Source organism: Dromaius novaehollandiae, chromosome 16 (assembly GCF_036370855.1).
Source record: "Dromaius novaehollandiae isolate bDroNov1 chromosome 16, bDroNov1.hap1, whole genome shotgun sequence".
In the NCBI taxonomy this organism is placed as follows: Eukaryota; Metazoa; Chordata; class Aves; order Casuariiformes; family Dromaiidae; genus Dromaius; species Dromaius novaehollandiae.
Window position 1 is genome coordinate 21,023,447 of NC_088113.1, and position 26,626 is coordinate 21,050,072.

At 61.1% G+C, this 26,626-nt stretch overlaps 1 protein-coding gene across 1 annotated transcript; it reads right to left on the reverse strand.

The window, feature by feature from the left end:
• Positions 1–19,276: 19,276 nt before the first annotated feature.
• Positions 19,277–25,456, reverse strand: COMMD7 (COMM domain containing 7). Its single transcript, XM_064521721.1, has 9 exons — positions 25,299–25,456; positions 23,573–23,626; positions 23,372–23,474; positions 21,715–21,771; positions 21,600–21,637; positions 20,932–21,022; positions 20,735–20,784; positions 20,185–20,233; positions 19,277–19,656 (listed from the first exon to the last, which is right to left on the reverse strand). Exons 1-9 carry the CDS (start codon positions 25,380–25,382, stop codon positions 19,580–19,582), a joined length of 603 nt encoding a protein of 200 aa, XP_064377791.1. The 5' UTR covers positions 25,383–25,456; the 3' UTR covers positions 19,277–19,579.
• Between the last annotated feature and the right edge of the window lie 1,170 nt (positions 25,457–26,626).

The window sequence follows — 26,626 nt, forward strand, 5'->3', positions numbered from 1 at the left end:
CTGCCACACGTGCTGTGTGTCCTTCCCTTCCTGCCACGCGTGTGTGCTGCGTGTCCGTCCTGCACTGCCACACGCGTGTGCTGCATGTCTGTCCCATGCTGCCACACGTGCTGTGTGCCCGTCCCGTGCTGCCACACGTGTGCTGTGTCCATCCCGTGCTGCCACACACGTGCTGTGTGCCTCACACGCTTCAAGGCATGTGCTGCGTGTCCATCCCATGCTGCCACACGTGCTGCATGTCCCATGTGTGCTGCATGTCTGTCCCGCACTGCCACGTGTGTGCTGCGTGTCCCACACATGCTGCATCAGTCCTGTGCCACCACACATGTGCTGCGTGTCCCACACGTGCTGCATCAGTCCCGTGCTGCCACGCGTGTGCTGCGTGTCCCACGCGTGCTGCATCAGTCCCACGCTGCCACGCGTGTGCTGCGTGTCCCACGCGTGCTGCATCAGTCCCACGCTGCCACGCGTGTGCTGCGTGTCCCACGCGTGCTGCATCAGTCCCACGCTGCCACGTGTGTGCTGCGTGTCCCACGCGTGCTGCATCAGTCCCGTGCTGCCACACGTGTGCTGCGTGTCCCACGCGTGCTGCATCAGTCCGGCGCTGCCACGTGTGTGCTGCGTGTCCCACGCGTGCTGCATCAGTCCCGTGCTGCCACACGTGTGCTGCGTGTCCCACGCGTGCTGCATCAGTCCGGCGCTGCCACGTGTGTGCTGCGTGTCCCACGCGTGCTGCATCAGTCCCGTGCTGCCACACGTGTGCTGCGTGTCCCACATGTGCTGCATCGGTCCCGTGCTGCCACGCGTGTGCTGCGTGTCCCACATGTGCTGCATCAGTCCCGCGCTGCCACGTGTGTGCTGCGTGTCCCACATGTGCTGCATCAGTCCCGTGCTGCCACGTGTGTGCTGCGTGTCCCACATGTGCTGCATCAGTCCCGTGCTGCCACGTGTGTGCTGCGTGTCCCACGCGTGCTGCATCAGTCCGGCGCTGCCACGCGTGTGCTGCGTGTCCCACGCGTGCTGCATCAGTCCCGCGCTGCCACGCGCCCGCGCTGCCGCAGGGGCAGGGCCACCGAGAGGACGGGAAGCGGGAGCCGCCGGCCTGGGGACCCGGACGGGGAGTTTTGGGCGCCGGGGCAGGACCCGAGGCTGCCGCCGGGGCGGGCGAGTGGCAGCGGGGCGGGCGCGGGAGCCGGGGTCCGACCGGCCCGCGGGGAGAGAGCGAAGCGCTGCAGGAGCGGAGCCGTGGGCCAGCCCGTCCCCGCCGTGGTACCGTGACATCTCCCAAAACATTCCCAGTGTCGTCACCCAGTTTGTACTGGGCCCAGCCTGGCGCTGGCGGAGGGGGACTCCTGGGGTGCAGGTTTGGGGTTTTTGGTCTGTTTTGGTTTTTCTCCCCAAAGACATGTGATATAGGATGCCTGGAGGAACCTGCACTGCAATTTTTTTGCTGATCACTAGAAATGAAAGGGACGTCCTTTGCAGCACCGGCCCGGCACGGCCGCGCAGCTCTCCCGGGGCGGGACGGGCGGGGGGGGACCGCTGCGGGGAGGATGGAAATGGCCAAAAAGAAAAAAATACTGCGAATGGTTGGGACTCAGTGGCCAACTTCCTTGCAAAGACTTTGTAAATCGAGTCAGGTTCAGCTCTGGGCCTGTTGCAGCCCCCGGGCATGCTGCCCCACGGCACCAAGCGGCAAAGACCAGCTGGACTCGGTGTCACGAACCGGCGGGTGCAGGAGACGGGGACGGGAGCGGAGGAGATTTCCTACAAGAGCTCCACAAATAGGCCTTGAGGGGAAGTAGGGTGGTGGTGGCGGGCCGGGGATGTCGGAGGAGCACGCGGGCACCGCAGCCCACCCGCTCTGCAGAAAGCGTCCAGCTGGAAGGGGAGCAAAAGGCAGCTTCGCTCTTGCTAAGGAAATGAGGCGATTGGGGTAAATTACTGAGTTTCCCACCTCGCGGTTTAAGCAGCGGTTTAAGCAGCTTTTTGCCGAGGAAGAGGAGAATGTCCTCTCCTCCACGCCACCGTTTTACTGCTTTGAGTTGCAGAGTTCTTACAGCCGCTCCCAGAAAAGAGGCACGGCCGAAGGTCTTCTCCTGCCTCCGTTCGTGCGTTTGGGCTGCCTTGGGAGCTCGCGTGTCCGAGAGCCTGGACATTTCCCCAAGAACAGCCTGATTTGGTGTTTATCACTGCTGAATCGCGGTGACCGTCAAACGGAAGCCCATCACCATGGCGTAGGGTCGTTATGCTGTTTTTTTGCGAGGGACAGACGCCCTCGCTGACCTGCGTGGCCTTGGCGGAGTGAGAGCTGGCTCTGCCCGCCGGATCGGAGGGACCCGGCCCGGAAAGGGCCGGCGCAGGACGAGCCCCGGGCAGAGGCGTGCGGGAGAGCCGCGAGGATGATGGGGGCAAGCGGTAGGAAGGCTGGAGGAGAGCTCCCAGCAAGGCTTTGAAAGGAGGAAAAGTTCATTGGAGAAACTGGCCGTGGGAGGCAATTTCTAGCGTAGGGAGAGCCTGAATAGAGGGGTGAGTCAAGAGGGGGAAGGAGAAGAAAAGAGCCGTGAGGGCCCCGGCACGCGGCTTGCGATTGCTGTTTTGTGCTCGGAAGTGAGGCGGTGATCTCGCGGGCGGCATTTCCACCCTAGCACTGTCGCGTTGTCACTTGCTCGCGCGCGCTGGCTGGGAAGTGCTCGCCACGACGCCGATAACTAACACGAGCTTTTGGAAATCGAAGGAACGGGTCCTGCCCCGTGTGGAGGTGGTGGGTCCAACAGAGCTGCTGAGGTGAATTACAGCGGTTGCATGGCCAGTGCCTCGGCCGCAGCCCTCTGCGTGCGTGCGGGTGCTCACCAGGGCTAGACGTAGGACCGGAGGCAAGAAGGCAGGTGGAGAAGAGATATCCATGGGCTGGGAAGCTTGGATCTGACCCAGCGGGGAGGAAGGCACTGGCAAAGAGGGGCCTGCGAGGAGGAGGAGTGCGGTGCCGCGTCTGGTCGTCAGCAGTCGCGGGCTCCTTGAGACCGTTCATAGACAGCGATTTGTTTGGGTAGACATATACTTGGCATGCAGCGAGCCAGTCTGCTCCAACCACATGGTGGGAACGGCTGGGGGAAGGAAGTACTTCAGTGGCCTCCTCCCTGGCAGTGGCTGTCCTCCGCAGAAAATTGCTGGAAACAGCAGTATTTGCAATGAGTGCCCTTAGTCGGATGTCCAGCGCCCGCCAGGCTCGCTTTCTTTGCTTTTCAGTGTCCTGGATGTTGAGAACTATGTCCTCCAGCTTTGTCGTTTGACTAGATTTCTCTCGTGTCTTCCATCTGGTTTGATTTGCTAACTGTTCCAATTAATTTCCGTGTCTGCTCTTCCCTATGACTAACTGAGTCTGTCTGTTGTTTCTGCTAAGCAGGTTTGGGCTCTACCTGGAGATGATACGGAGGACCACTCTCCGGAGAGCATGGGAACGAATTTCCCCAGTCTGGAAAGGCGAAACAAGGCAAGGAAGGGCAAAGAAGAGAAAGGGACAGAATATAAAGCAAACACAGCTGTTGTTCTCTGAATGCAGATTTGGGGAACATCATCTCCACCATGGGTTGAGTGTTCAGATCTACATTTCAGGTCCCAACCCAGCATGCATGCAACAAGGGTTTAAGCTGTAGCGCATCAGTAATCTCAAAACGTGCCAGATTTTAATGCACGCAATTGAGACCACTCTTGTCCTTAAAGTTAGGAAAAAAAAAGTGTCAATATTAGTTGGAGCTGGACCTTACACCCTCAGTTCTGGACAACAGAAATAGTAGTCATTTAGCATAGGGGATCTGCTGCAGGCTTTTTGGTAGACAAACATGTGATAACTCCAGGTCCGTTGCTATTTATACTATGTAAATAAAAATTGCTCTTAGGACCTTCCAACAATTCTAAAGGAGACAGTAGTTCTCTGTGTAACAGCATTTTTTCCTGCGGAGGTACCCTAGCCCCCGGATTACTGTACTGCCTTGTGATTATTGGGAACGAGCAGTCATAATACCTAGACGATACTTAATCAGAAATATCAGACCAGCTTAGCTGAGGTGGGAGATGAGCCAGGAAGGCCGCGATGCAATTCTGCATGGAGAACGGAGAACGTCCAGAGAAGGGAAATGGCACATCCTTGCTGGTCTCTTCTCACAGCGCAAGAATAAAGGGACAATCCGCAAAACTGAAAGTCATCCAGACTGATAAAAATAGGTAATTTTTACCCAGTTTATAGCTAAGCTATAGACCTCACCACCACAGAGACTGTTTGTGTGTTCAGAAGGACTGGGCGCCTGTTGGAGGAGAAAAACGTGAAGGTGCAGATTTAAAAGAAAAGGAGAGCTGAACACTCATGCTTTAGGGGATAAGTCCAAAGCGGATTGTCGGAGTGGGAAAGATGCTCCCACTGTGGATACTTCCTTCTGCAGCTTTTCGCTGTAGCGCTTGGGCCTTCCTTTGACGCTTCTGATGTTTATCGGGGTCAGGGACAGCACAGCGGTCTGGATGGACTGATTCGGCTCGGCGGTATTCCTGTGCTTCCTGCGTTTCCTACAGCTGCTACGGCTATCCAGCAGCCCCTGTTCGGCGGGGTCCTTCCATCGCCTCTGCATCCAGCGCCCGTTCCGGAGCACGCGGTGCCGTCGGCCTCTGCTCAGTCCCACCCGAGCTGGTCGGGTGGGAATGGGAATGGTTTGGCGCAAACAGTCACGGTAAGGTTAGTTGTACTTTGAAAGAAATGTCACCAGGTATTTGTACTCGGGGCGACTGTGAAACTTTCCTCATGAAAGCCGTAAAGGAAAAAGGGACAAGGGCAGCTCAAACCACGTAAAAAGCCATTTCCTACAAGTCAACAGCAAGTGCTGCATAGATCTCGGTTAGAGACTGTACAGCAGCAGCTAGTGCCCTGCCGTATCCCGGGTTATTCTGGTTTTATCAGTCAACATCTGGATTCGTACTTAGAGTTGGACCAGAACTGAAACCATTTACCAAGTATTCCCGGGTGCTGCTGGTTGGGATAAGAGAGGCAACCCGAGGAGCGGCATGCAGGAGGAACCGAGCGTCTCGATGGACGCGGGGTGATACCGGGCAAAGCGAACGGAGGAGTTAACCATCGTTTCTGATAGGAGCTGGAAGTTCTTCACTTGGAAATAATACAGCAGAGAAATGCTGAGGTACTTATTGGATCACCAAGGATGAGCATTCGACTCTCTTAACTTCAGTTATTCAGAAGCTGGACAGCTGGTGGGACCTGGCTGTCTGGACTCCCTTTGCAGTCAATGGGGGAAGATGAGCACCTCCAGAAATGATTCATCCCAGATGCTTTAAACACCTATCGTATGACTCGCTCTCTGGAGGTGCCTTATTCTTTCTACCAATTATAAAGGGAGCCTAAATACCTCGCACAGACTTTATCTGTGACTTTCTGCTACCTGAAGCTGGATGAGATGACTGTGATCCAGCAACAGGATGCAGTGAAGAAAAAGGAGCGTGTGATCGCAGGCTGTCTCAGGAGAGTCATTTCAAGAGAGATACAGAGAAATATAAAAGGCTCTGGTGAAGCTCTGGGCTACTGTGTACAATTTTGGTTACCTATATTTAAAGAATTTGGCTTGAAACAAGTGCAGAAATAGTTGTTAGAGTAATTAGGAGAAAGGACAGCACCTTGCAGAGATGGCTTGGCTCGCTGATCTCGGTAAAATGAATACTGAGATTATCTGTGGACAATCAAGAGCAAAACGCCAGGGAAGGAAAAGAACTAAACAACAACACTATGCTGGCTTGGGAACAAATGGGAATAAACTGACAACGTATAAATTCAGGCTTGAAATCAGAAGCTGCTAACCGAGCGTCGGAGCAGGGAGTTTCTACAGGAACCATCTCGGAGGAGAACTGGGGAGAGGAGCTGACCGGTGTGAAAACGGAGCTGGGTCGGCTTGTGAAGGACACTGTGATGTGGCTGCCTCTCGCAGCAGGGGACCGGGTGCCGTCTAGCAGGTCCCTCCCAGAGCTGTGTCCTTCTCGTGAGAAATCAGTTTTAATTCCCCATAGACTTTGCTAACTCTGAAGCTAAACAATGAGATTTTGCAAAGCAGAATTATCCTTGACTTTAAAATCAGAACCTGATTTAGATCCAGGTCAGATAAGAAGTCTAAACACCTAAGGGGAGTCAGCAAAGAGGGTGAATTCCCTCTGGGCGTCACAGCAGCAAAACATTTTTGGTGCGCCTTTTGCTCTGGAGAGGTCTGGGACCGAAACAAGCGGAGGAACTGCTGGTACAAATTGGATTGGGATCTGTGAAACTAATAGACTTTCTCCCACCTTCCCTCTCCAGCTTGGCCTCAGAGGTCTGGGAATCGAACAGCGTGGATGCTCATTTGACATGACTGGGGAAAAAAACGCAGAAGAAGGAGCGCAGTAGCTTGAATGTTTTGGTTAGGACTGAAATACCCATCAGCTGCCAGAGCCGTGTGGGAGCCTGGGCTGCAACAGCCAAGGAGCTGCACAGGACTGAGCTACATTTCCAGAGCTGCGTGGGGAAGTCTGATGGCACCTGCCCACATCCTGTGCGACTGCACATGATGCCACAGCTCCCTCACTTTCACAATCAGCAGATTTACCCCTCTCTTTTTTTCCTCTTCAGGAGAAAAAGAAAAAGCCCGACCGGGAGACCAGAGCTCTGCAGGCCGGGCTGTGTTAGCGCGGCGCGAACGGTCGCGAGGCAAAGCCCGAAGAGACAGGATGCCCTCTGCAAGCTAGAGCTCTCGTTGTCTGTGTGGCAGAGGATGAGAAAGGAAGTAATACGAATCAAAAATAGTCTTGCAGTTTGGGAAGTGAAACCGTGTTCCTGTGACCTCTAATGCTTGTGCTCATGGGCAGGGCGATGGGTTTTCTTGCTCACCCAGCCGAGAGAGGAGGGTCGTCTCCTCTCCCCTGGGTGGATTTCATTCCCCTGGACACGTCTGCGGGCTCTCCTCCCCGTTGCCGTGGTCCTCTTCTGAAACCCTCACCGGGGCTGCACTCCGGCAGCATCTGCCAACATCTGGGTGGGTTTTCCCGTGAGCCCGTTTGCACTGCTGTGCGGCCAGGGGATCGCTCTGGCCCGCTGCGAGGAAACCCCAGCGCGGCTGTGCTGCCCCGTGGGACCTTTGGGCAGTAGCTAGCAGGGGAAGGCAGAGGCTAGTTTTAGCTTAAAGCATTCGAATTCTGCTGCTTAAAAGAGTCTGGCTGGTGGGGAAGGAAGACGGCAGCAGAGGCCTTGTGCCCGGGGGGGCTGCCCGCGCGCCAGGGTCCCTCGGTGGGAGCTGGGCTTAAATTTCCGCGGCATCATGGTGGGCACGACGGCCCATGCAGCGACAGTCCTGGGCGGGTTTTAATGGACTCGGGCTAAATCCCGGAAACGTGCTTAGCACTGGGATGGTGAAATGCCAGCGCTTTTTCGGCCTGGCTGTTTCCCACGTCCTAAAACTTGAAATATTTTGCCGCAGCAGTTAATTCAGCGGTGGCCGCTGCTCCGTGCGACTCCTCCGCCTCCCGTCCCTGCTCTGCTCGGTGCCCAACGTGGTTCATTTGTGACCGCCGGGGAGCGACCGCCCGCAGCGAGCACGCTGTCTGGATCCTCCTGGATGCAGAGGCTCGTTCCCGGCAGCCCGGCCTGCAGCATCCCCTCCGCCCGGCCGCGCGGCCTCCTCCCGCACCGGGGCTCGCGGCTGCTCCGCCAGCCAGGCCCTGCGGCACTGCCGGATGCTCTAGGATGCTGGTTCCCTGCGGGCAACTTTTAATGCAAGGCAGTGGCTGAGTGAGTACGGGGACAATCTTTATTTTCTTTTTTCTTCTCCTTTTTCCTTTTTCTTGCCTGGCTCCCTAGGATTTTCTCAGAGGAGCTGAAGTCTGCCCTGGTCCCGGATTGCGCATCGTCGTGGCCCGGAAGGGGTTAATTTTTGTGCTTCTCTCCCCAGCTCGCTGCGGACTCTGGCTGGGACAGAACATCTGTCTGTTGCTATGGTTGCAGTATACTTGAAGGGGATGACTGGATAATTATTGCAAACATCCATCCTGCTGATGTGCGCCCGGACCCTCTCCTGCCGAAACGAAAGGGTGACGGCGAGGAGGTTCGGAGCACAACTTCGGTCCGGGGATCCTACCTAGGCATGGTGCGCTGGCAACACCTCTCATTTGCATAATTAATGAGGCCGAGGCTGCAGGGCTCCTGGGAAATCCAATGCAGAACAGCAGCGATAAAATGGCATGGAGGGCTCCAGCCTTCTCCTTGGCTCGTTAGAGCTGTGCTCGCTGGTAACGCCCCGCTTTGGAGCTGCAAGGGAGCTGTTCTCCCGGTTCCATTAATCCACCACCCACTTCTCTCCGAGCAGATTGCTCGGGGCCCGATCCTGCAAGCGCCTCCTCCCAGGCCCGGCCCCGGCCCCGGCCCCGGCTGCCTGGTGCAGCCGAGCAGCCTTCGCGCGCGCGACGCACAGGTGCTGGTCGCGGCCGGGACGCGGGGCCTGGGCACGGTGCAGCGGCGATGCAGGGCAGCCGCCGGCCGGCACGTCGCCGGCGTCGGGATGCTGCTAGCAGCAGGCAGCTTGCTGCTCTGCAAGGTAAGCGAGGCCTCGCTGTGCGCGAGCGGTGCCCCGGCAGCCCTCCGGCAGCCCCGTTTTGGTTAAACACCCGGGAACAGCAGGGTCCAGGCTGCACGGTGTGGCCGCGCACGGCGTCCCGGCACGCTGCCCGTCCCCGGGGGCCGGCAGGCCCCAAAGCGCTCCCCCCCGGGAAGCCCCTTCCCGTGCTCCCGGGAACGCGCCTGCCCGTCAGCCGCGCGACGAGCACCGGCCAGCAACACCCCGGCCGGCACCGTTCTGACTTCACTACGGGTCTTTTTGGCTGCAGGTGTTGAACCCTGCTCCAACCCTGGGGGATGTTTAAAATCCAGCTCTGGCCTTGCATTTTGTGCATCATCCCTGTTTCATCCGATCCCCGCGTCTGGATTAATAGGGCAAAAACCGACACGGACGTTCCCCTTCGGACTAGAGACTGCTGTGCTCTCTGCTTAACTGTGCAACTTCAATGCATCCATTGTACAATTTTTTCTGTTTATCAACAAGTGGCGGGATAGTGAGTCAGGGACGGAGCTGGAATCACAATGAACGCGGACCGTCGCAGCCGCCGGCCGATGAACAGAGCCGCGCGGCCGGGGACCCTCCGCCGAGGACGCGTCAGCTCCCGCGCGCTCCAGGTAGGTGCGTGGGACAAGACTGCCCCTTGCTTTCCAAGTTATCTATAACACCGGCAGTAAATAATAACACAGCGCATTTCGTGCAGCGCTTCACATCCGAGAGGCGCTCCGCAAACATTATTCAGTGCGGAGTTGTGGAGCCGGCGTCGGGGGGGGACGGGCACGGGTCCTCGTGGCTCCGGCCGTCAGGCAGCGTGGCCTCTTTAAGCAGGAAAGGAGGGTGGCACAGAAAAAGCTGTGGGCTGCTCAGCGGGTCCTGTTTGATCGTTATCACCCATGCATTTTTGTGTATGATTCAATAAACTCCTTTGCTTGCACAACTTACTTGATTTTCATCAGTATGACTCAGGTGTGAATGATCCGCTCCCATTAGCAAGCCGTAGAGTTGAACCCCATGGCTACAAAACCTTGGAGAGATCCTTCTTTCGATTCCACCCGCCTGGAGGGCAGAGCCAAACGCTTCCCTCTTCGAGGCCGGTTCCCCGCGGATGGGGTAAGCGAGGGTGGGACTGCACGCACCACGCCGGCTCTGCAAAGGGGGCTCCCGGGCACGGCCGAGGTTCGCATCTCTTTGCCAAAGCTGCAGAAAGTCCGAGCTCTGCCGTGCTGGGTCGGGCCCGAGCCCCGGGCACCCAGGGCGGCCCGGGCTCCCCGGGGATGCGATCTCCTCCGCGGGGCTGGCTGCAGAGGGAGCTGCAGGCGCTCGGCACCTCCGACCGAACGGCCATCCGGGCGCCCGCGCCCGCTTGCAGGTGTCTCGTTCCTAGGTGCCCGTGCCTGGAGGTAAGTGACGTGCCTGCGACAACGCGGCACGCGTGGCCCGTGCACCGTCCTGGGGCAGAGTGTCACTGCCTAAAGTCACCAATCCTGCCCCGGGGCTGGCTCGGCGACGTGGCTGCGGTGTTGCCAGCCAGGCCCGTACAGGAGACGGGGCTCCGGATGGACAGCTTCGGTTTCCGTGCTCCCGAACGCCGCAAGCAGGGAAGAGGCCAAGTGAGTCACTGCAAAGCCACGGCTGAAATGCCGGGGCTGCGCCGCTGCCCTGGGAGCCGGGCTTTGCCCGCGGGCGGCCGGGGAGCGGCTCCAGCGAGGGGAGGCCCCCCCAGCCCGGGGCGGCCCGGGCAGCAGCCGGTCGGGAGCTCGAGGTGGGGATCGGTGGGGAAGCGGAGCCTGGCCACCTCCTCTACCTCTGGGTTTGGCCCCGTTTCCACCGCGTCCTGGCACCATATGGTGCTTGCTTTATTCGTCCGCTGCGCCTGGGGAAGGAGGGCAGCGTTTCATTGTCTGGAGGAGGAGACGGGACGCAGGCACGGGAACATGTCCCGGTCCCCGGGGATCCCCGTCAGAGCCGCGGCTCGGTGCCTCCCGCTCAGGCGCCCCAAGCAGCCCTTGCTTTGCTCCGTGGGGGCTTCCCGGAGAACCGCTCCGCTCCGGAGCGTCGCCCACGTGGCTCCGGAGCCAGCCGGCACCGCGTGCATCCCAATGCCGAGCACTGCAGCCCCGCTGCGGGACGCGGGCTGGTAGGAGGGAAACGTGGCAGCGCTGTGACTGACTCATCGGCGCGCAGGCAGCCATCCTGCACCCGCGATGCTGGGCTCGCCCAGCACCAGAAAGTGACAGCTCGCTCCCCCCCGGCTCGCAGCGGGCAGGAGCCTCCCCGCGTGCCCGCTGGCCGGAGGAGCCGCTATCCCGCGCATCTCCCAGCCTCGCTCCGTGTCGTGTCGGAGCGCAGCCTCCAGCTCTGCCTCCCCCCGTGCTCCCGGGGCCGCGTTTCTCGTTCCCCGCCCCAGCCATCCTCCCTGCTGTCTAGCTGCAGACAGCGGCGGGGGGGGCGCGGGGGGGGCGTTCGCATGAGAGGCCTCCGAGGCCCTTCCCTGCAGGACCTGCATGGTTTTTCGCTAGCCCCTAACGGAGGCATTTCTGAGGGGAAGTGCACGCGTCTCCTTCCGTCCCGCTGCTGCTCTGGCTGCCGGGACAGCAGCAGCCGCGCGTTAAAGGGACGCTGCCCGGCCTGCGCAGCGGGCTTGTCGTGGATGTGGCCCTGCTCCGCGCGCTCGCGGGACCCCGCTGCTCGCTGGCTCCGAACGGGGACGTTTTTCCTGGGTGGTTTCAGAGCCGAGAGGCTTTAACGCTACTGACCCGGGACCCGGTCCTGTCCCTCTTCCCCCGAGCAGGAGCCCTGGCGGTAGCGAGGCTGCAGCTCCACCAACCTGCACATTTTATTTTTTATCAGAATTTCCAGCGTCTCCCTCCTCTCGTGTATAATTTAGCCGCATGGAAAGGAGCTGTGCGAGGAGGGGAGAGGATGGGGAAACTTGCAAAGTCAGCCATGGAGAGGGAATCTGTGTCAGAAAGCATTACAAAGGGAGCCGGGGGATTGGCTCCAGTCGCTTCCAGTTGCTGTTTGTTTGTGCCAGCCCCTTAGGAGATTGCCCAGTGCGATGCGAGGCTCTTTCTTTCCCTGCGTCCCTCTCTCTGCCTTTATTGCGCTGCAGACTCGGGCTGGGACAGCCCATCGCGGTTGCTATGGCTGCGGTGTGCCGGGAGGGTTTGGCCGGATGATAATTGCGAGCATCTCGCTGCTTCCTGCCCCGCGGTTCCCGCGGCCCCTCTGCCCGGGGACCCCGCAGCTCAGCCGCGCTCGGGGGTCGCTCCGGCTCCTCCCCGGCCAAAGCCGCCGCGCAGCGTTTCGTGCCCGCGGGACGAGCCGGGGCCGCGCCCGCCGCTGCCGGGGCCCGCGGGGCTGCTCGGCCGGGGGGGGGCCGGGGGGGCCGGGGGGGCCCGGGCCCGGCTCGCCGCCTCCGCGGGCGGCGGGAGGCACCAGCTGAAGGCGGCGAGCGCAGCTGATGCCCGGCCGCGGAGCGCAGCTGAGCCGCAGCCCGCCCGCCCCCGCCAGCTGCCGCCGAGACGGGGCGGCCCCGCACCCCCCGGGCCCCCCCCGGCCCCCCCCGGCCCCGCTGCCGCAGCCCGGCCGCCCCCGCCTGCGCCGGCCGCCGAGCGCGGGGGGGGCCGCGCAGGTGAAGGGCGGGGAGGGCACGGCCGAGGCAGCCGGGGGGGCGGCGGCGGGTCCCCGGTGCGGGAGGGAAGAAAGGGCCGAGGCGAGCGGGCGGGGCGGCCGGGGCCTCGCCAGCCCCTCGCTGCGGAGCCGGGGCCGCGGGAGCGGGCGGAACAAGCCGGCTGAGGCCGCTCCTCCTGCCGCCGGGGCTCCGGGCTCCGGGGGTGGCAGCGCCGGGGGGGGCCGAGCCACTCGCTGCGGGCGGAGGGGCCGGAGGCGGCGGCCGCCCCGGGTGGGGAGCGCTGCGCCGGGCGCTGCCGGCTGCGAGGACTCAGCTCGCTCGGCGCCGGGTGATGCTCGGGAGCAGCCCCGGCCGCAGCGCAGTTCCTCTTATCCGGCGCGATACCGCGAGGGGAAGCGCAGGGCGTGCGACCCCCTTTTGTCCCCACGGCAGCAGCAGGGCGAGCTGCATCCCGGGCGGGCTGCATCCCGGGCGGGCTGCGTCCACCGCAGCCCCACTGCAGCCCCCGCTGCAGCCCCCGCTGCAGGCCACACTCCGTGGGCTGGGGACCCTGCTGGCGCTGGCACTGCCCCGCTCCCGGGACCGGGGCGATGCTGCAGTCTGGGGACCACGAGCACCAGTCGGGACGCGGCTGCCACCCCTCATTGCCCCGCGAGGTCCCCGTAAAGGACCCCGCCGTGCACATGCATTTGCTCATGCAACACGCATTTGCTTGGGGCAGGCGTTGCGGTGAGCAGGGCCCGCAGCGGTGACACAGCTGCGATGGCACATCCCAGCCTCGCCAGCGTGGCCCCAGCCCGGCCGCGGTGCTCCGCTCGCCCTCGGCACCCGCGGGCCTCGCGCTCCTGATTGCCGTCTCGTTGGGAGCCGGGGCAGCGGCTGTAATTCAATGCTCTCCAAGTTGGGGTTTACGAGGGACACGGCAGCCATCAGAGGGCTCCTCTTGCCTCCCAAGAGAAAAAGTCTTCCTCTCCCCGCAACACGCAGCGGCTCTGCGTGCCAAGCAGGGCTGGCCTCACGTGGGGCATCCTTCAGAAATGCCTCGCGGGGTCGGCACCTCCGGAGCGATGCCTGGCAGCCGGGCTGGGAGCCCTCCGGAGCGCTCGGCCGTGGGGCAGCCCGCTGGTCTCCGTGTCGGTGCCGGCTCTGCTCGGCTGGTCTCCGTGTCGGTGCCGGCTCTGCTCATCGTCGCAAGGGCACCCGGCGGGCAGGAGCGGCGCGGGCTGGAGCTGGCTGCCCCAGGGACTCATCAGCGACCCGTTGACAAATCCTTTCACTCGCAAGCAAGAGAAGCAGGACTCAGCCTGGCGCGAGGCCTCCCGCCGCGGCTGCAATCCCGCTGGGATTTGCCGGTGCCACTGCCACGGAGCTGCAGAGCAGCCCCCTCCCTGGCTGCCGGGGGCTGGGGACAGGCCGGGGACACCCGCCAGGGCAGCGGGCAGGGTGGCTGCAGGCCCGTCCACGCAGAGCAAACGTCGCGGGGCAGAGCCACCCGCGTGGCTCGTCTGCAGACCGGGGAAGGCAGCTGCTCGTGCCCGTGCGCCTGTCTTTTATCTGCCACACTCCCTCTGCAAGGCCGGTCTCCGCTGCAGCCGGTCTTGGGCAGCGGCACGAGGGCAGCAAGCGCTCCGCGAGCCCTTCGTGCTGCACCGTGCTCGGGCAGCGGCATCTGCCGCGGGGGAGCAGGTCCTGCCGTTTGGGGGGTTTGGTTTGGTTTTGTGCCCCCAGCTCCCGGGAGCCCCCGGCCGGGAGGAGGAGGAGGAGGATGGCTGAACCCAAATCAGTAGCGGGAGAGACGTGGTGGTAGCCTGGATGCGGCAGGAGCTGGAGCCCGGGGCGGTGGGGCTGGGGTGGGGCTGGGGCAGGGCGGGGGCCAGGGGCCACGGCGCGGGCAGGGTGAGGGGGGCGGGAGGCGGCCTCCAGGCAGAGGCGGCGAGGCCGGGTGCCCAACCAGCTCCGTGCAAGCGAGCTGCGCGTGTTCCCGGGGGCTGCACCGAGGTGACCCGCTGCTGACGCTGCTGCCTGGCCCGGGGGGGGGGGGGGGACAGGACCACACTGCGCTCTGCGGCCGTGCGAGCCCGGGGCGTTGCACCTCGGCTGCGCGGGAGGGTTGGCAGCGCGGCTGGGGAGGCCAGGGCCCATCCCCGGGGCTGCTGCCCAGCACGGGGGGCAACCTCAGCTCTCTGCTGCCCTGTTTGTAAGCTCGGTTTCTAGGTAGAGCCTTAAAACTGGCATGCATACAGCACTAAAAAAAAGCATAATTTTATTCAATAATTGCATTGTGTGCTTAGAATTCACTTACACAGGAGATGGATCTAGCAGGAGAGCCTGCGGAAAGACACGTGCTTTCCCTCCCCATAACGTGCTCCCGCGGCGCTCCGTTAAACCTGCTCGGACCAGGAGCGGCTGCCCGCAGCATCGCCCCGCGCACGCGGCTCCGTCTCCAGCGAGGGACCCGGGCAGCCCACGGGGGACGCTGGCAGCGCCTCACCATCCCTACACGAATGAGGGGTTGGTAACTTTTATACCTAAAAAAGCTGATTCCTGGGCAGCGGAAGCTTAAAACTACCAGCCGGCCTGGTCCTGTACCTGGATGCCTTGATTCGGCCCCAGTGAGCCGGTATTTTTTACCCTGCTGTTAGCAAAGTCAGCCCAAGTGCCACCCCGCTCCGATGTGGCCCATCATGGGGCGCAGCACGTCTTTCAGGACTCCGAAGGGGCTGCCACAGACTGCTCACCCCCGGGTAGCAGGGGTACATGGGGTGACAGGGAGCTGATACAGGCACCCATCTGCAGGGGAGGGAAAGGGGACGGTTAGCCTCCAGGTTCATCGCATTTCAAATTAATTTGCAAAGTGAATAAAGGGGTGCAATGATGCAAAGCAGCTGCTGCCCTTACCAGCTGGGAAGCTGAGCTGGGGTGTGTGCTGCAGGCTTGGCGTGGCTGGGCTCGGCGTTTCCTGAGGCTGGACCCACGTTTAGCACCACGGTAGGTTTTGGAGCGTCTCCGGTTCCCAGTAGCCCCGGACAGTGCTGCCCAGCCGGGAGCAGGGGATGCTCTGGGGACTCTGCTGCTGCAGCGAGGCCCGGGGCAGCCTGGAAGCCGCTGGGCTGGGTGCTCCCGGCTGGAGGCTGGTGCTGGGGGCTGCCTGTGGGTGGGTGCTGGGGGCTGCCTGTGGGTGGGTGCTGGGGGCTGCCTGGTGCTGGGGGCTTGGGGCTGCCTGGTGCTGGGGGCTCGGGGCTGCCTGGGGGTGGGTGCTGGAGGGCTGCCCGGGGCTGGGGCTGCCTGTGGGATAGGTGCTGGGGGCTGCCCGGGGCTGGGGGGCCGCTGGGGGTGGCCCGGGGGGTGGATACCGGGGGCCGCCCCGGGGTGGATGCTGGGGGTTGCCCGGGGCTGGGGGCTGCCCGGGGCCCGGCGCGCGAGCGCGGCGCCGCGCGGTGCTTTGGCGCCCCCTGCTGGCCTCGGCGGTGCGCAGCGGGCGGCGGCCCAGCGCGGTACCGGGCGAGGGGGGGGGACGGACTCGGGCGCGGTACCAGGCGGGGGGATGGACGGACCCGATCGCGGTCCCGGGGCGGCGGGATGGACGCGATGGCGGTGGCAGGCTGCGGGGCTGCCCACCAGGGGTGGGGGCAAGGAGCAGTCCTGCGGGGTTCCCAGAAGCCGGCCGGCACAGCGGTGTCGTGAGTTTGCCCGGGCTCAGGAGTGGTGATGGCAATGTGCAGAGGAAGAGATGGGCCTTCCCCCCGCCCCCCCCGAGGGGCCCCCAGACCCCACCGCTAGCTCAGGGTCCCGGTGCCACTTTCCCGGGCCGGGGATGCCGTGGTGCCAGGCCCGGGCCGGCTCGGGGCTCCTCACCCAGCGGCCGCAGCGCGATCCCGGGGGGCGGTCGAGGGAGCCGTTTCGCAGCCGTTCCTCCGGTGCCGGGAGACCAGCAGCAGCGCGAGGGTTAACCCTGCCTCCGCTCTCTCCGTGGCCGAACTCGAACTCGCGGCGTGCTCGTGCGGTGCCGGTGCTCGGGGATAACCTCGTGAGCGGCTGCGCTGCAGCGCGCGATGCCCCTGGGACAGAGCAGACCTATAAAATGGAGCTGCGCGAGCCGCGGGGAAGTGCTGGGAAATGGTCGCGGCGGTTGCTGGGCCGGCGAGGCCGCACCGTGCCAGGTCCGGCTGCAGCGTGGGCTGGGAGCCGCGCGGGACTGCAGGGCCGGGGCACGTGCTGCACGGTCCAGGCGGCCGTGACGGTGCTGGGCCCAGAGGGAGGCAACTGCAGTGCAGAGACGGGCGACGTCTGCACAGAACCGCTGGCAATTTCTGCACGTTAGAGGATGGGAAAAGCAGGGAAAGACTCATCCGTTCAGGAGCACAGCTGGAGTGGGCTTTGGTCAGAGGCGGGTGGGATTCACCTGGCCTGCGGGGCAGATGGGCTCCCTGTGCCCAGCATCCCTCCCTGCTGCGGATGGACAGCCACAGCCCGGCTCAGCTGTCCCGGTTGTTCCCTGTGTGCACGGACAAAGAAACGCCCAGCGAGATGGCAAGGCTTCGGGAGAGCGGCCGTGCTGGGGACATCCCTGCCCTGCAGCCACGGTCCCTCCCCTCCCGCGGGAACGGAGGCAGCGGCTCCCAGGGCAGCCGTCCCGGAGCTGGCTGCAGCCTCCTTCCCGGGGAGCCGGGCTGTCCCGCTCCCGGCACGGGAGGGCCCTGCCAGCCTCCCGGGGCGGCCCACGCATCTCTGACGGCTGCTCAAGCTTTGCAGCGCGCTCGCTCCCCCGCGGCGAGCGGGGCCGCGTTGGTGGGGGGCGGCGAGCTCTCGCTTCGCCTGCGCGCGGCGAGCAGGGCTGGGAGCGTCGCTTCCCCCCACTGTGGAGCTGCATCCCGCAGTGCTGCGGCCTGGGATGCGCTCAGCCATTGCCTGCATCCCTATCCCCCCCCCCCCCTCGGTGCTGCAGAGCTGCATCCTGCAGCATCACGGCCTGGGATGCGCTCAGCCATTGCCTGCATCCCTACCTGCCCCCCCCCCGGTGCTGCAGAGCTGCATCCCGCAGCATCACGGCCTGGGATGCGCTCGGCCATTGCCTGCATCCCTATCCCCCCCCCCGGTGCTGCAGAGCTGCATCCCGCAGCATCACGGCCTGGGATGCGCTCAGCCAGCGCGTCCTGGGTGAAACCAGCCCCGAGCCGGCCGTTCGGCATGGCGGGGCGCAGCCGTGCCCCGGGACGTCCCGGCAGCGGGCTCCCCCCGTGAGAGCCCAGCGGGTTATCGAGGGGCCCCGGGGCTCAGCTGGGGCTGGGGCAGGCGCCAGGGAGGGGGGGGTCGGGGCACAGCTGCCCCCGGCGGAAACGGGCCGCGAAAGCCCGCGGGGAGCCCAAACCGCGGTGGGCGTACGGTTGGCCTGGCCCAGCGCTGCGAGGGCCCCGGCTTCCCCCCGCGCCCGCTGTCCCGCCGAGATTAGCGCTCGGCTGGCTGCGCGCGGCCGGAAAAGCCGCTGGTGGGGGGCCGCCGGCCCGGAAACCCCAGGGAACAGCCCCGGAGCGGCCCCGGCCGCGGCGCTGCGGGGGGGCGGCCGGCAGCCTGCCGCCTTCCTGCCGGCCCCATCCCGAGCATCCCGCGCCGGAGCAGGAGGCCGGGGCGGCAGCGCCCAAGAGCGGCACCGCCGCAGCCCAGCTCCCCCGTAACTGGATGCGGTTGAGCGATGCTGCCCTGGCACCGGGGGGCTGGGAGAAATGATAGGAACAGGCAGCAGAAAACGTTAAGCGAGGAAATTCCTTTTGTCTCGAGAAAACAGCCCTTCAGAGCCTCTCTTCCTTCCCAAAATAGCTTTTGCAGCTACCCGAAAGGAGAGGGAATATTTTTGCAGGACAATATTTCAATAGATGGGGGTTTTTTTTTTAATTTACCATAATCATGTGACAAAGCTTGTGAATGGACCGATACGTGGGAAAACAAATATGCAAACATTGTCCCTGGGTTTGCCAGCAGCACTCCCCATGCTGTTTTCCAAACACACAGCACAGCCTGTGTTTTTTACAGGTTCTGGTTACTCGTGCAGAGTTGCGTGCAATGCAATGCAGAAAAATGCGAAGTTGTCTGTAAGCTGGAAACGTGCGGTTAAAGCGGGGGCTGCAGGGAGCTCTGCAGCCGTCACCGTGCACGGCCGAAACTGGGACCAGCCCGGGCAGAGGGAGCTGTGGTGCTGTGTCGCAGCAGACTTGCAGCGTGCCACAGTCGGGGAATCACCTCGGATGTAGGCTGGAAACTACCTGAAAGCATCTTACCGGCCCCTCTCCCGGTGCTGCAGTCCCTCACGTCTGCTGTGGCTGCCGAATTCACCAGGGACGTGCCAGCGCCTCGGGAAGTGCCAGCGGTGGAAAGAGCACGCGCTGTAAGGGGAACCGCTCTCGGCTCAGCGCTGTGGGAGCAGCTTACACCGAACTCGGGCTGCCGAAAGGTGTTAGGAACGATAACGCTGGACGATTAGACAGCCCAGGCACAGGAGGGACCTCGGTGAACGTGGCATCTTCTTCTCGCTGTCCCTGTGGCCAGGTCGGGGCAGCCCTCTGCTTCCCAGCGAAGAGCTCGTCCTGCCATTAGACAACCGAGTAGCCAAGCTGATGGTGCTCCGGGGGCTCGGGCAAGGAAATGGGCTGCATCTAACTGTGTTATTTCACACAAACTGCAGATTAAAGAGGTGTTCGCTAGAGCCCAGCACGCCCAACATTTGTCTAGTCACCCCCCTGAGATGGTTTTTCCCCCTTGCACAGAGGCAGATGCTTGATTGTTTAAGATTTAAAATCAACTGCCACTTAGATACTTTTCCATACGGAGGCATGCTTGGGACAGATGCAATCAGTCCATTTCTCAGGACAAGCGGAGTGAGAGGCTTGGAAATGAACGTGAAGTGATTCATCAGGTTAGGAGCTCTCCTCACTTCTCTGTCCTGTTTGCTTGATCCTTCCAAGTGTGAAAACAATACTTTGCTTGCGTTCCTCTCTCTCAAAAAATCAGACTCTGATACGAATGGAGCAGGACATGAATGGGTTTATTTCTTTGCTATTTCAACACAAGCATCCCTATACCTCTGACAATAATTTCTCACAATAGTATAAAAAAGAGGTGAATGGACCTGTAGCTGCTTCAAAACAGTTGTGGAAGTTTCAGGTTCTAAAGGACTGATGAGTCCTTCTGGGTCTTCACACCACTGCTTGCTACAGTGTTGTCTTCTTTTACCAGGTTGTTGGAGGCAGCTAGGAAGGCGCAGATCTGCAGGCCCCTGAGAGCAATTAAACATCCTGGAGAGATGTCTGTTCTGGCCCATGCAGCTTCAGCTGAAGCTTTCCAGGCTGGTTTTGACCCGTTCCATCTCATGCAAAAAGCTGTAGAACTGGGGCAAAGTTAACTCTAGAAAATAGAGGCATAAAATCTTAGATTTCAGGTTATGCTTCCAACACCGGAAAAGCCATTCTGGTGCTGTTGCAGAACAACTTACATTCACCTAAACTAAGCTGGATTAGATATTCTGACTCTCGGCAGCTGTCTTTGCGCTAGCTGGACCGCACGGGGATCCCAGGCTAGGATTTTCATAACAGGGACTGACACTTTGGCATATTATTTTTGTTTACTTTCTTCTTCTGCCACGCTACTTTCTGACTGCTTTTGACAGTTCCCTGGCATATCTACATTTACTTGTTCAAAGATGCAAAGACTGCTCCCAAATTAGCATTCCTAAACATTTCCCGGAGTGACGGCGGCGGGGAGAGGCCGGGGCTGGACGAGCCGCCAGCATCCACCCAGCGATGCTCTCGCAGTGACCCTGCCAGGTCTGCTCCCAAAGCTCCTCCGTCGCCACTAATGCCGCGGTCTTTCTGAGGTGCAACTCAGCTTTCACGTATTTAAGTATTTGCTTCTCTTCTAGAACAGGTAACTTACCTATGTACACATTTTCCATTTGACTCCCTTTTTTGATCACCAGCTTCAGCTTGGGGGGAGAAAAAGCAGAGATGTTTTAATTAAGATAGGCCTGGTTCCAAGCATCGTGAAAAGACACTCTGCCCTGAGTTTTAGACAGCGTCGACTGCTGTAAGGCGTATGCATTTCTGACTGACAGGCTTTTCGGGGAACGTCACTGTAGGAATAGATTCCTCAGGCATTGAGGGGTCTCTGGAGCTCCTCAGCAACGATCGTCCCCCCCGCCCCGAGATCGCGTGACCTTTGCTAGACTGAGCTTTCTGCACAGCTTCTCGGAGTGGGCTGCGCTTCTGAGATACACGACGTCTTCAGAAAAGAAACGAATAGCAGCGTGCCTGCTTTCTGTTGGCAGCGGCACAGGGAAGGCGCGAGAACGTGCACCGTCGTGGGGCCTGGTCCTGTGAACCTGGCTTTCTTCTGTCCCCTCTCGAGCCAGTGCTTCCCACACGCCTGGTCTCAGACTGGGCCTTAACTGCACTAGAACCTGAACTCTCTGATGTGGGAGATTTACCTGTAAGAAGATACTTCCCACTTTTTCCAGTTCACTGCTCCCGGCAGTCACTGTGAGGCAGAAAGAGGAGAAGGGAGATAACCCGTTACCTAAACTGTGAAATAAAAAGTTCTTGCGGCCGAGAGCTGCTGTTGCGTCTCGGTCCCTGCGTTCTGCAGGCCTCCCACCCCACTCAGTGTGTGTTTTAGCTCTGTTACCTCCAAACTTCCACTCCATGTCTATCAGCTGGTTAATCATCAGTGTCTGACCAACAGCCAGGCGCGTTAGAGCGGGGGAATTCAGCTTCCACTGCAAGAGCAACAGACACAGAGCGATCCGCTGAGAACGGCCTCCACTTAGGTCACTTGGCGTTTCAGCATAAACCCGAAGCCAGGCAGAATCAGGGTAAAGCGCAAAGTGGATGTGTGTAAAGGGACAAGCTAATGCAGACAGGAGGACGCTCAAAGATGCTTGAGTCCTGCTAGGACCTCCATCTGCCTTGTCGCTTCTGGAAATCAAACGTTTTGGTTCGTTTGTTTGTTTTATCACTGGTTCAGTATCACAATATCTGTGCAAAAAGTCATGTGTTCATGTAACTGCATAATCCCTGGCCTCGAAGCATGCGAAGGAGAAAAGCAATCAAAAGAAAGCTACGCAGAATTACAGGAGTCAGTAAACCTGTGCGGTACAGGCCACTCCGAACCAGAGGTATCGTTAGACAAAGTGTTTCTTATCAGTCATCCTAGGATCTTCAGTTCAGGAGCCTGAGCTGGTTTTGAAGCAATCGCCCAAGGTGCTGGTACACCTCCTTATCACATTGAGGTTTTATAAGCTCCCACTCCAAGACTGTTATTTTGTTAATTTAGAAACAAAAAAATATTAATACCTGTTCTGCAAAATAACTGGCTTTCTCTTCACTGAGTCCTGTGGGAGAAACCACATGAGATTACTAAATGATAAATATTAATTAGCTTTTATTTAGTGAAAGTCAGGTGACCTACCTAGAGCGATAAAATCTGCCCGGACTTGTTCGGAAGACAGATTCCTCTTCAGGGCACCTGAATAAACAACGCAAAGGAGAAAAATCAGTTTTTCCCGCGTCAAAACAGTCTTTACTGAGTCAAATAAATGGAGAGATGGAGACACTGCAATAGGAGGACTCTGTTCTTGGACTGTGTTTTGAAACAAACCGCAGTTCACCCAAATAGGAAATACGATTGCATCTGCTGGTATCGTTGCAGATGCCAGTGCTTTAAAAGTCAGGCCCACGTTTAAGTGCCTGAGAGAGAGAGATTTCATTGCAGGTATCCATGGCGACAGCAGCAGCAGCCTTGTTTTGAAGTTACGGCTCCTGCTCCTAGAGAAGCTTTGCTTGTTAAAGCAAAACCGTTAAGGCTGGCAGGCTACTAATTTGACCTACCTGCTGTGTTTTGGATTATGGGTGGGAACATGTGCGGTGAGGCTTCCCCCGCTGCGCCTGCCTCCTTTGTTCTGGGGCGGGATCTGCTCTCCAAAGGCAGGAGCAGGAATCTCGTAAATTCAGGGGCCGCCGGCCCCGCGTGGCTTTGCAGCCGTGCGGCACGTAGGCAGAGTTATCCGCTGTGATGCGTTCTGGTGTGTCCACAGCATCCCAGGGCTAACCAGGAGTTACAGACGGACTGGAGCGAGTGCACATAAACAGGGACTATGGGGCGAGACGACGTGTGCCTGCTCCAGAGGCGGGAAGGGGGAAATGCCGATTCCAGATTAAATGCCTACCGGGCAGTTGTAGGAAAGGGAACTATTCAGAGCTTCTCCTGGACAGAGGAATGGCCCCAAGTAGTAGAATGAAAGTTGAGACCTGAAAAAAGTTGTGCGTGGCTGCGTGGAGAGCTATGGGAAACGCAGGCCGGAAGGGTACTGGTAAGAAGACTGTGAATAACGGGCAGGATCGATGGGACGAACTCGCAGCGGAGGTGGTTGGCGCATTATGCTGTCAACCGGCAGCCCTGCCATCACAGTAACCTCACACAGTGCCAGAGCCAGGCCGGGGCGTTCAAAGCGAATCCCCCCCCCCCGCCTCGCTATTTATGAATGAGAAATTGCAGGACACCTAAGTGTTTTTCTAAAGCAAGGCTTCAAGGACAGATGTCTCATTTACGTGACCTGGCACTATGCTGGTTTCCAGCCTGCTCTAGAGAGGTGTGAATACTGTCTCCTCTGTCTCAAGCAGCACTTTGTTCTTGTGGGAATTACGGTACTGGGTCACTTAGATGCTAACTCCCACAAATAGTTAGTGCCAACATAAGTTTGAACTGGTGTAACAAAATGTGGATTTATAGGTTAGATCAATCTCTGTTACTGTGACACAATGTTGTGCATGCCTTTAATAAACAGATATTTAAGTCAGTTTAGTTAAAGCTGTGAAACCTGTGTGCAGGTTCTCTAAAGAAGACAAAGTCTGACTCAATAAAAGGGATACTTCAACAGGAAAGCGATTTTGGGATTTTTGCCAATTCATTTTTGATTCTTAAATACTAAGTCATTTATTAGCTACCATTAATGCTTATTGTGCAAATCAAATGCACCGTATTTCTGAAGACATATGGACTTCAGCAGCGTGCAGGAATGGGCACAACAGTTTGGTCGCAGGGTAGTACATGCACACATATTACTTACCGTTCGGTACCAGAAGAATACTTTTGACGATGTTTTTCAGAGGGCCTAAGCTGATTTTATTCATGGTAGCAAAGTCTGAGAGCTGGGTCAGAAACCTTTCCACCTGACCAAGAGAAAAAGCAGGAATATAATCTCATTTCTGCCTGTGTCTCACCGGAGCGCTGCAGTGAACCGCGTCCGGGTGCTCTGCGCGTGCCTTACCTCCTTGGGCTCCGTCAGAAAGCGGAAGAGCACTTCGGTCAGCGCCGAGAATTGCTGTGAAGGAACAGGACAGCGTTACGGAGCTGGGCATCGGCAGGGTACGTTGCTCAGCCCCCGCCAGTCCCCATCGCCACCGCAAAATGGCAGTGGTAACGCACCTCAATGCAGCTAACTGGGAGCTGCTGCTCTGTGCTGCCTGGTCCCCAAACCTGCCTAATGGGAGACGATGGGAACGCCTACTGTTGTGTTTCATAAACCCACGGAGTAACCCAGCTAGCCTGGGGAGGGAGAAGAACTGGTTAAAGCCGCTGGCCCGTGCAGGCCACGACCGCGGGGCTCCCTGGGGTGATGCTGCCCGTGAGTCCCATCCTGCGCTCGTAGCTGGCCTTGCACCAGGTCATCTGACTGCAGTCGGCTGTAGCCGCACTCTGTGACGAAGGTGACACTGGGGTTTGCTGCACCCACGGGTCTGGTGAACGTGGGTCTGATGTAACCCATGGTTCAAGCAAGCTCAGGCGAAAAATCTGCACGTCTTCCACTAACGGCAGCGTGAGCGGAATCAGCCTCTGAGAGGAGGTGGCACACGGTGGCGGGCTGGCTACGAGGGCACGTGCGCACCGAGCCCGCGAGCACTGACTGCGGACGAGAGGGAGGCTTGTTCTGCACCCACGCGCGTGCCGGTGCCAACCCAAACGCTGTGCAGAGCAAAGCGGCGTGCGGTGGGAACCTCTCACTTAAAGGGTGAGAGACACGAGCATCTCCATCCCCTACACGCCTTGCTCAGCGCCCGTAGCCCGAAAAGGCAGTTCCCAAAGTGCGCGGGGGCTTTCCCCGCCGTGCCGTGCCGTGCCGTGCCGTGCGAGCCGGCGGGGCTGTGGCACGTCCCAGGGCCTGGATCCGTGCGCGGGCAGCATGTGGGCACAGGGCAAATACCTCGAAGCAAAGATGAGCTCAAACAAGAGGAGCCGCTGTTTGCTCCTGCTGCAGGCTGAGACCTGGGGGGGTCCCCGGCACCAGGGCCTGCCAGGCCCCCGGGCACCGCTGGTACCAGTACCGGGGCCGTACCGGGCTGCGGGGCCTGCCAAGCCCCCGGGCACTGCCGGTACCAGTACCGGGGCCGTACCAGGACGCAGGGCCTGCCAGGCCATGGGGCACCACCAGTACTGGTACTAGGGCCGTACCGGGGCATGGGGCCTGCTAGGCCATGGGGCACCGCTGGTGCCAGTACCGGGGCCGCACCAAGGCATGGGGCCTGCCAGGCCCTGCGGCACTGCCGGTACCAGTACCGGGGCTGTCCCAGGGCACGAGGCCTGCTAGGCCCCCGGGCACTGCTGGTACCGGTACCAGGCTGTGCCGGGGCGCGTGGCCTGCCAGGCCGTGGGGCACCGCTGGTACCAGTACCGGGGCCATATAGGGGTGCAGCGCCTGCCAGGCCCCTGGGCACCGCCGGTACTGGTACCGGGGCTGTACCAGGATGTGGGGCCTGCCAGGCCACGGGGCACCACCGTCACCAGTACCGGGGCTGTCCCAGGGCCTGCTAGGCCCCCGGGCACCGCTGGTACCGGTACCGGGGCCGTCCCGGGGCGCAGTCTGGGTCCGCCCCGGATCCCGCGCCCGCTGCGGCCTGGGGCAGCTCGGCGGCGGCCGCTCCGGCCTGCTCCTCCCCGCGCCGCGGCCGCGGGCCCCCGCCGCTCCCCCGGCCCCCCCGGCCCCCCCGGCCCCGCACCTCGGCGCTGAGCTGGTTCAGGTTGTGCATGTCGGCGCTGACGGCCTCCGGCAGCGGGTCGCGGGTGAAGTTGAGCAGCCCCATGGCCGCCCGCCCCGCTCGGCCCGCCCCGGCTCGGCCTCCCGCCGCAGCCTGAGCATTGGCAGACGCACTTTCCGCCCCGCCGCCGCCGCTGCCGCCCCGCGCCCCCGGCCCGCTGCCACCGCCACCGCCGCCGCCGCCGACCCCCGGCCGGGCACCGAGCTGCCCCACGGGGCTGGGCCTGCACCCGGGGCGGCCGGGCCTGGGCAGCCCGCAGGGGTGCCGGCGCCCGGGCCGCTGCGTGTGCCCGCGTGTGCTGTGTGTGTGTGCTGTGTGTGCCCGCGTGTGCTGTGTGTGTGTGCTACATGTGTGCCCGTGTGTGCTCTGTGTGTGTGCTGTGTGTGCCCGCGTGTGCTGTGTGTGTGTGCTACATGTGTGCCCGCGTGTGCTCTGTGTGCTACATGTGTGCCCGTGTGCTGCATGTGCACTGTGCCCTGCGTGTGCCTGCGTGTGCTGCGTGTTCCCCGCGTGTGCAAGGTGTGCTGTGTACCGTGTACTCCGTGTGCCCCACGTGTGCTGCGTGTGCCCCGCGTGTGCTGTGTGCACTGCGTGTCCTGTGCTCCCTGTGTGTGCCCCGTGTGTGCGCTGTGCTGTGCACTGCGTGTGCCCTCTGTGCGCCCTGTGCCTCATGTGTGCCCCGCATATGCCTTGCACATGCCCTGTGCATTCCCTGTGTCCCATGTGTGCCCCACATGTGCCCCACATGTGCCCTGCGTGTGCCTGCGTGTGCCCGTGTGCCCGCATGCCCCTCGTGTGCGCTGCACACCCTGCATGTGCCCTGTGCCCTGCGTGTGCCCCATGTGTGCCCCATGTGTGCCCCATATGTGCCCCGTGTGTGCCCTGCCTGTGCCCCACATCTGCCCCGCATGTGCCCCGCGTGTGCCCACGTGCCCCTTGTGTGCGCTGTGCCCTGTATGTGCCCCATATGTGCCCATGTGTGCCCCACGTGTGCCCTGTGTGTGCCTCTTATGTGCCCACGTGTGCCCTGCGTGTGCCCTGCATGTGCCCATGTGTGTCCCGTGTGTGCCCTGCGTGTGCCCTGTGTGCCCCACGTGTCCTGTGTGCCCTGCATGTGCCCATGTGTGTCCCGTGTGTGCCCTGCGTGTGCCCTGTGTGCCCCACGTGTCCTGTGTGCCCTACGTGTGCCCTGTGTGTCCTGCATGTCCTGTGTGTCCTGCATGTACCCCGCATGCACCCACGTGTGCCCTTCCCCTCCCTGCCCTGCCCACGCCAGCAGCAGGACCCCG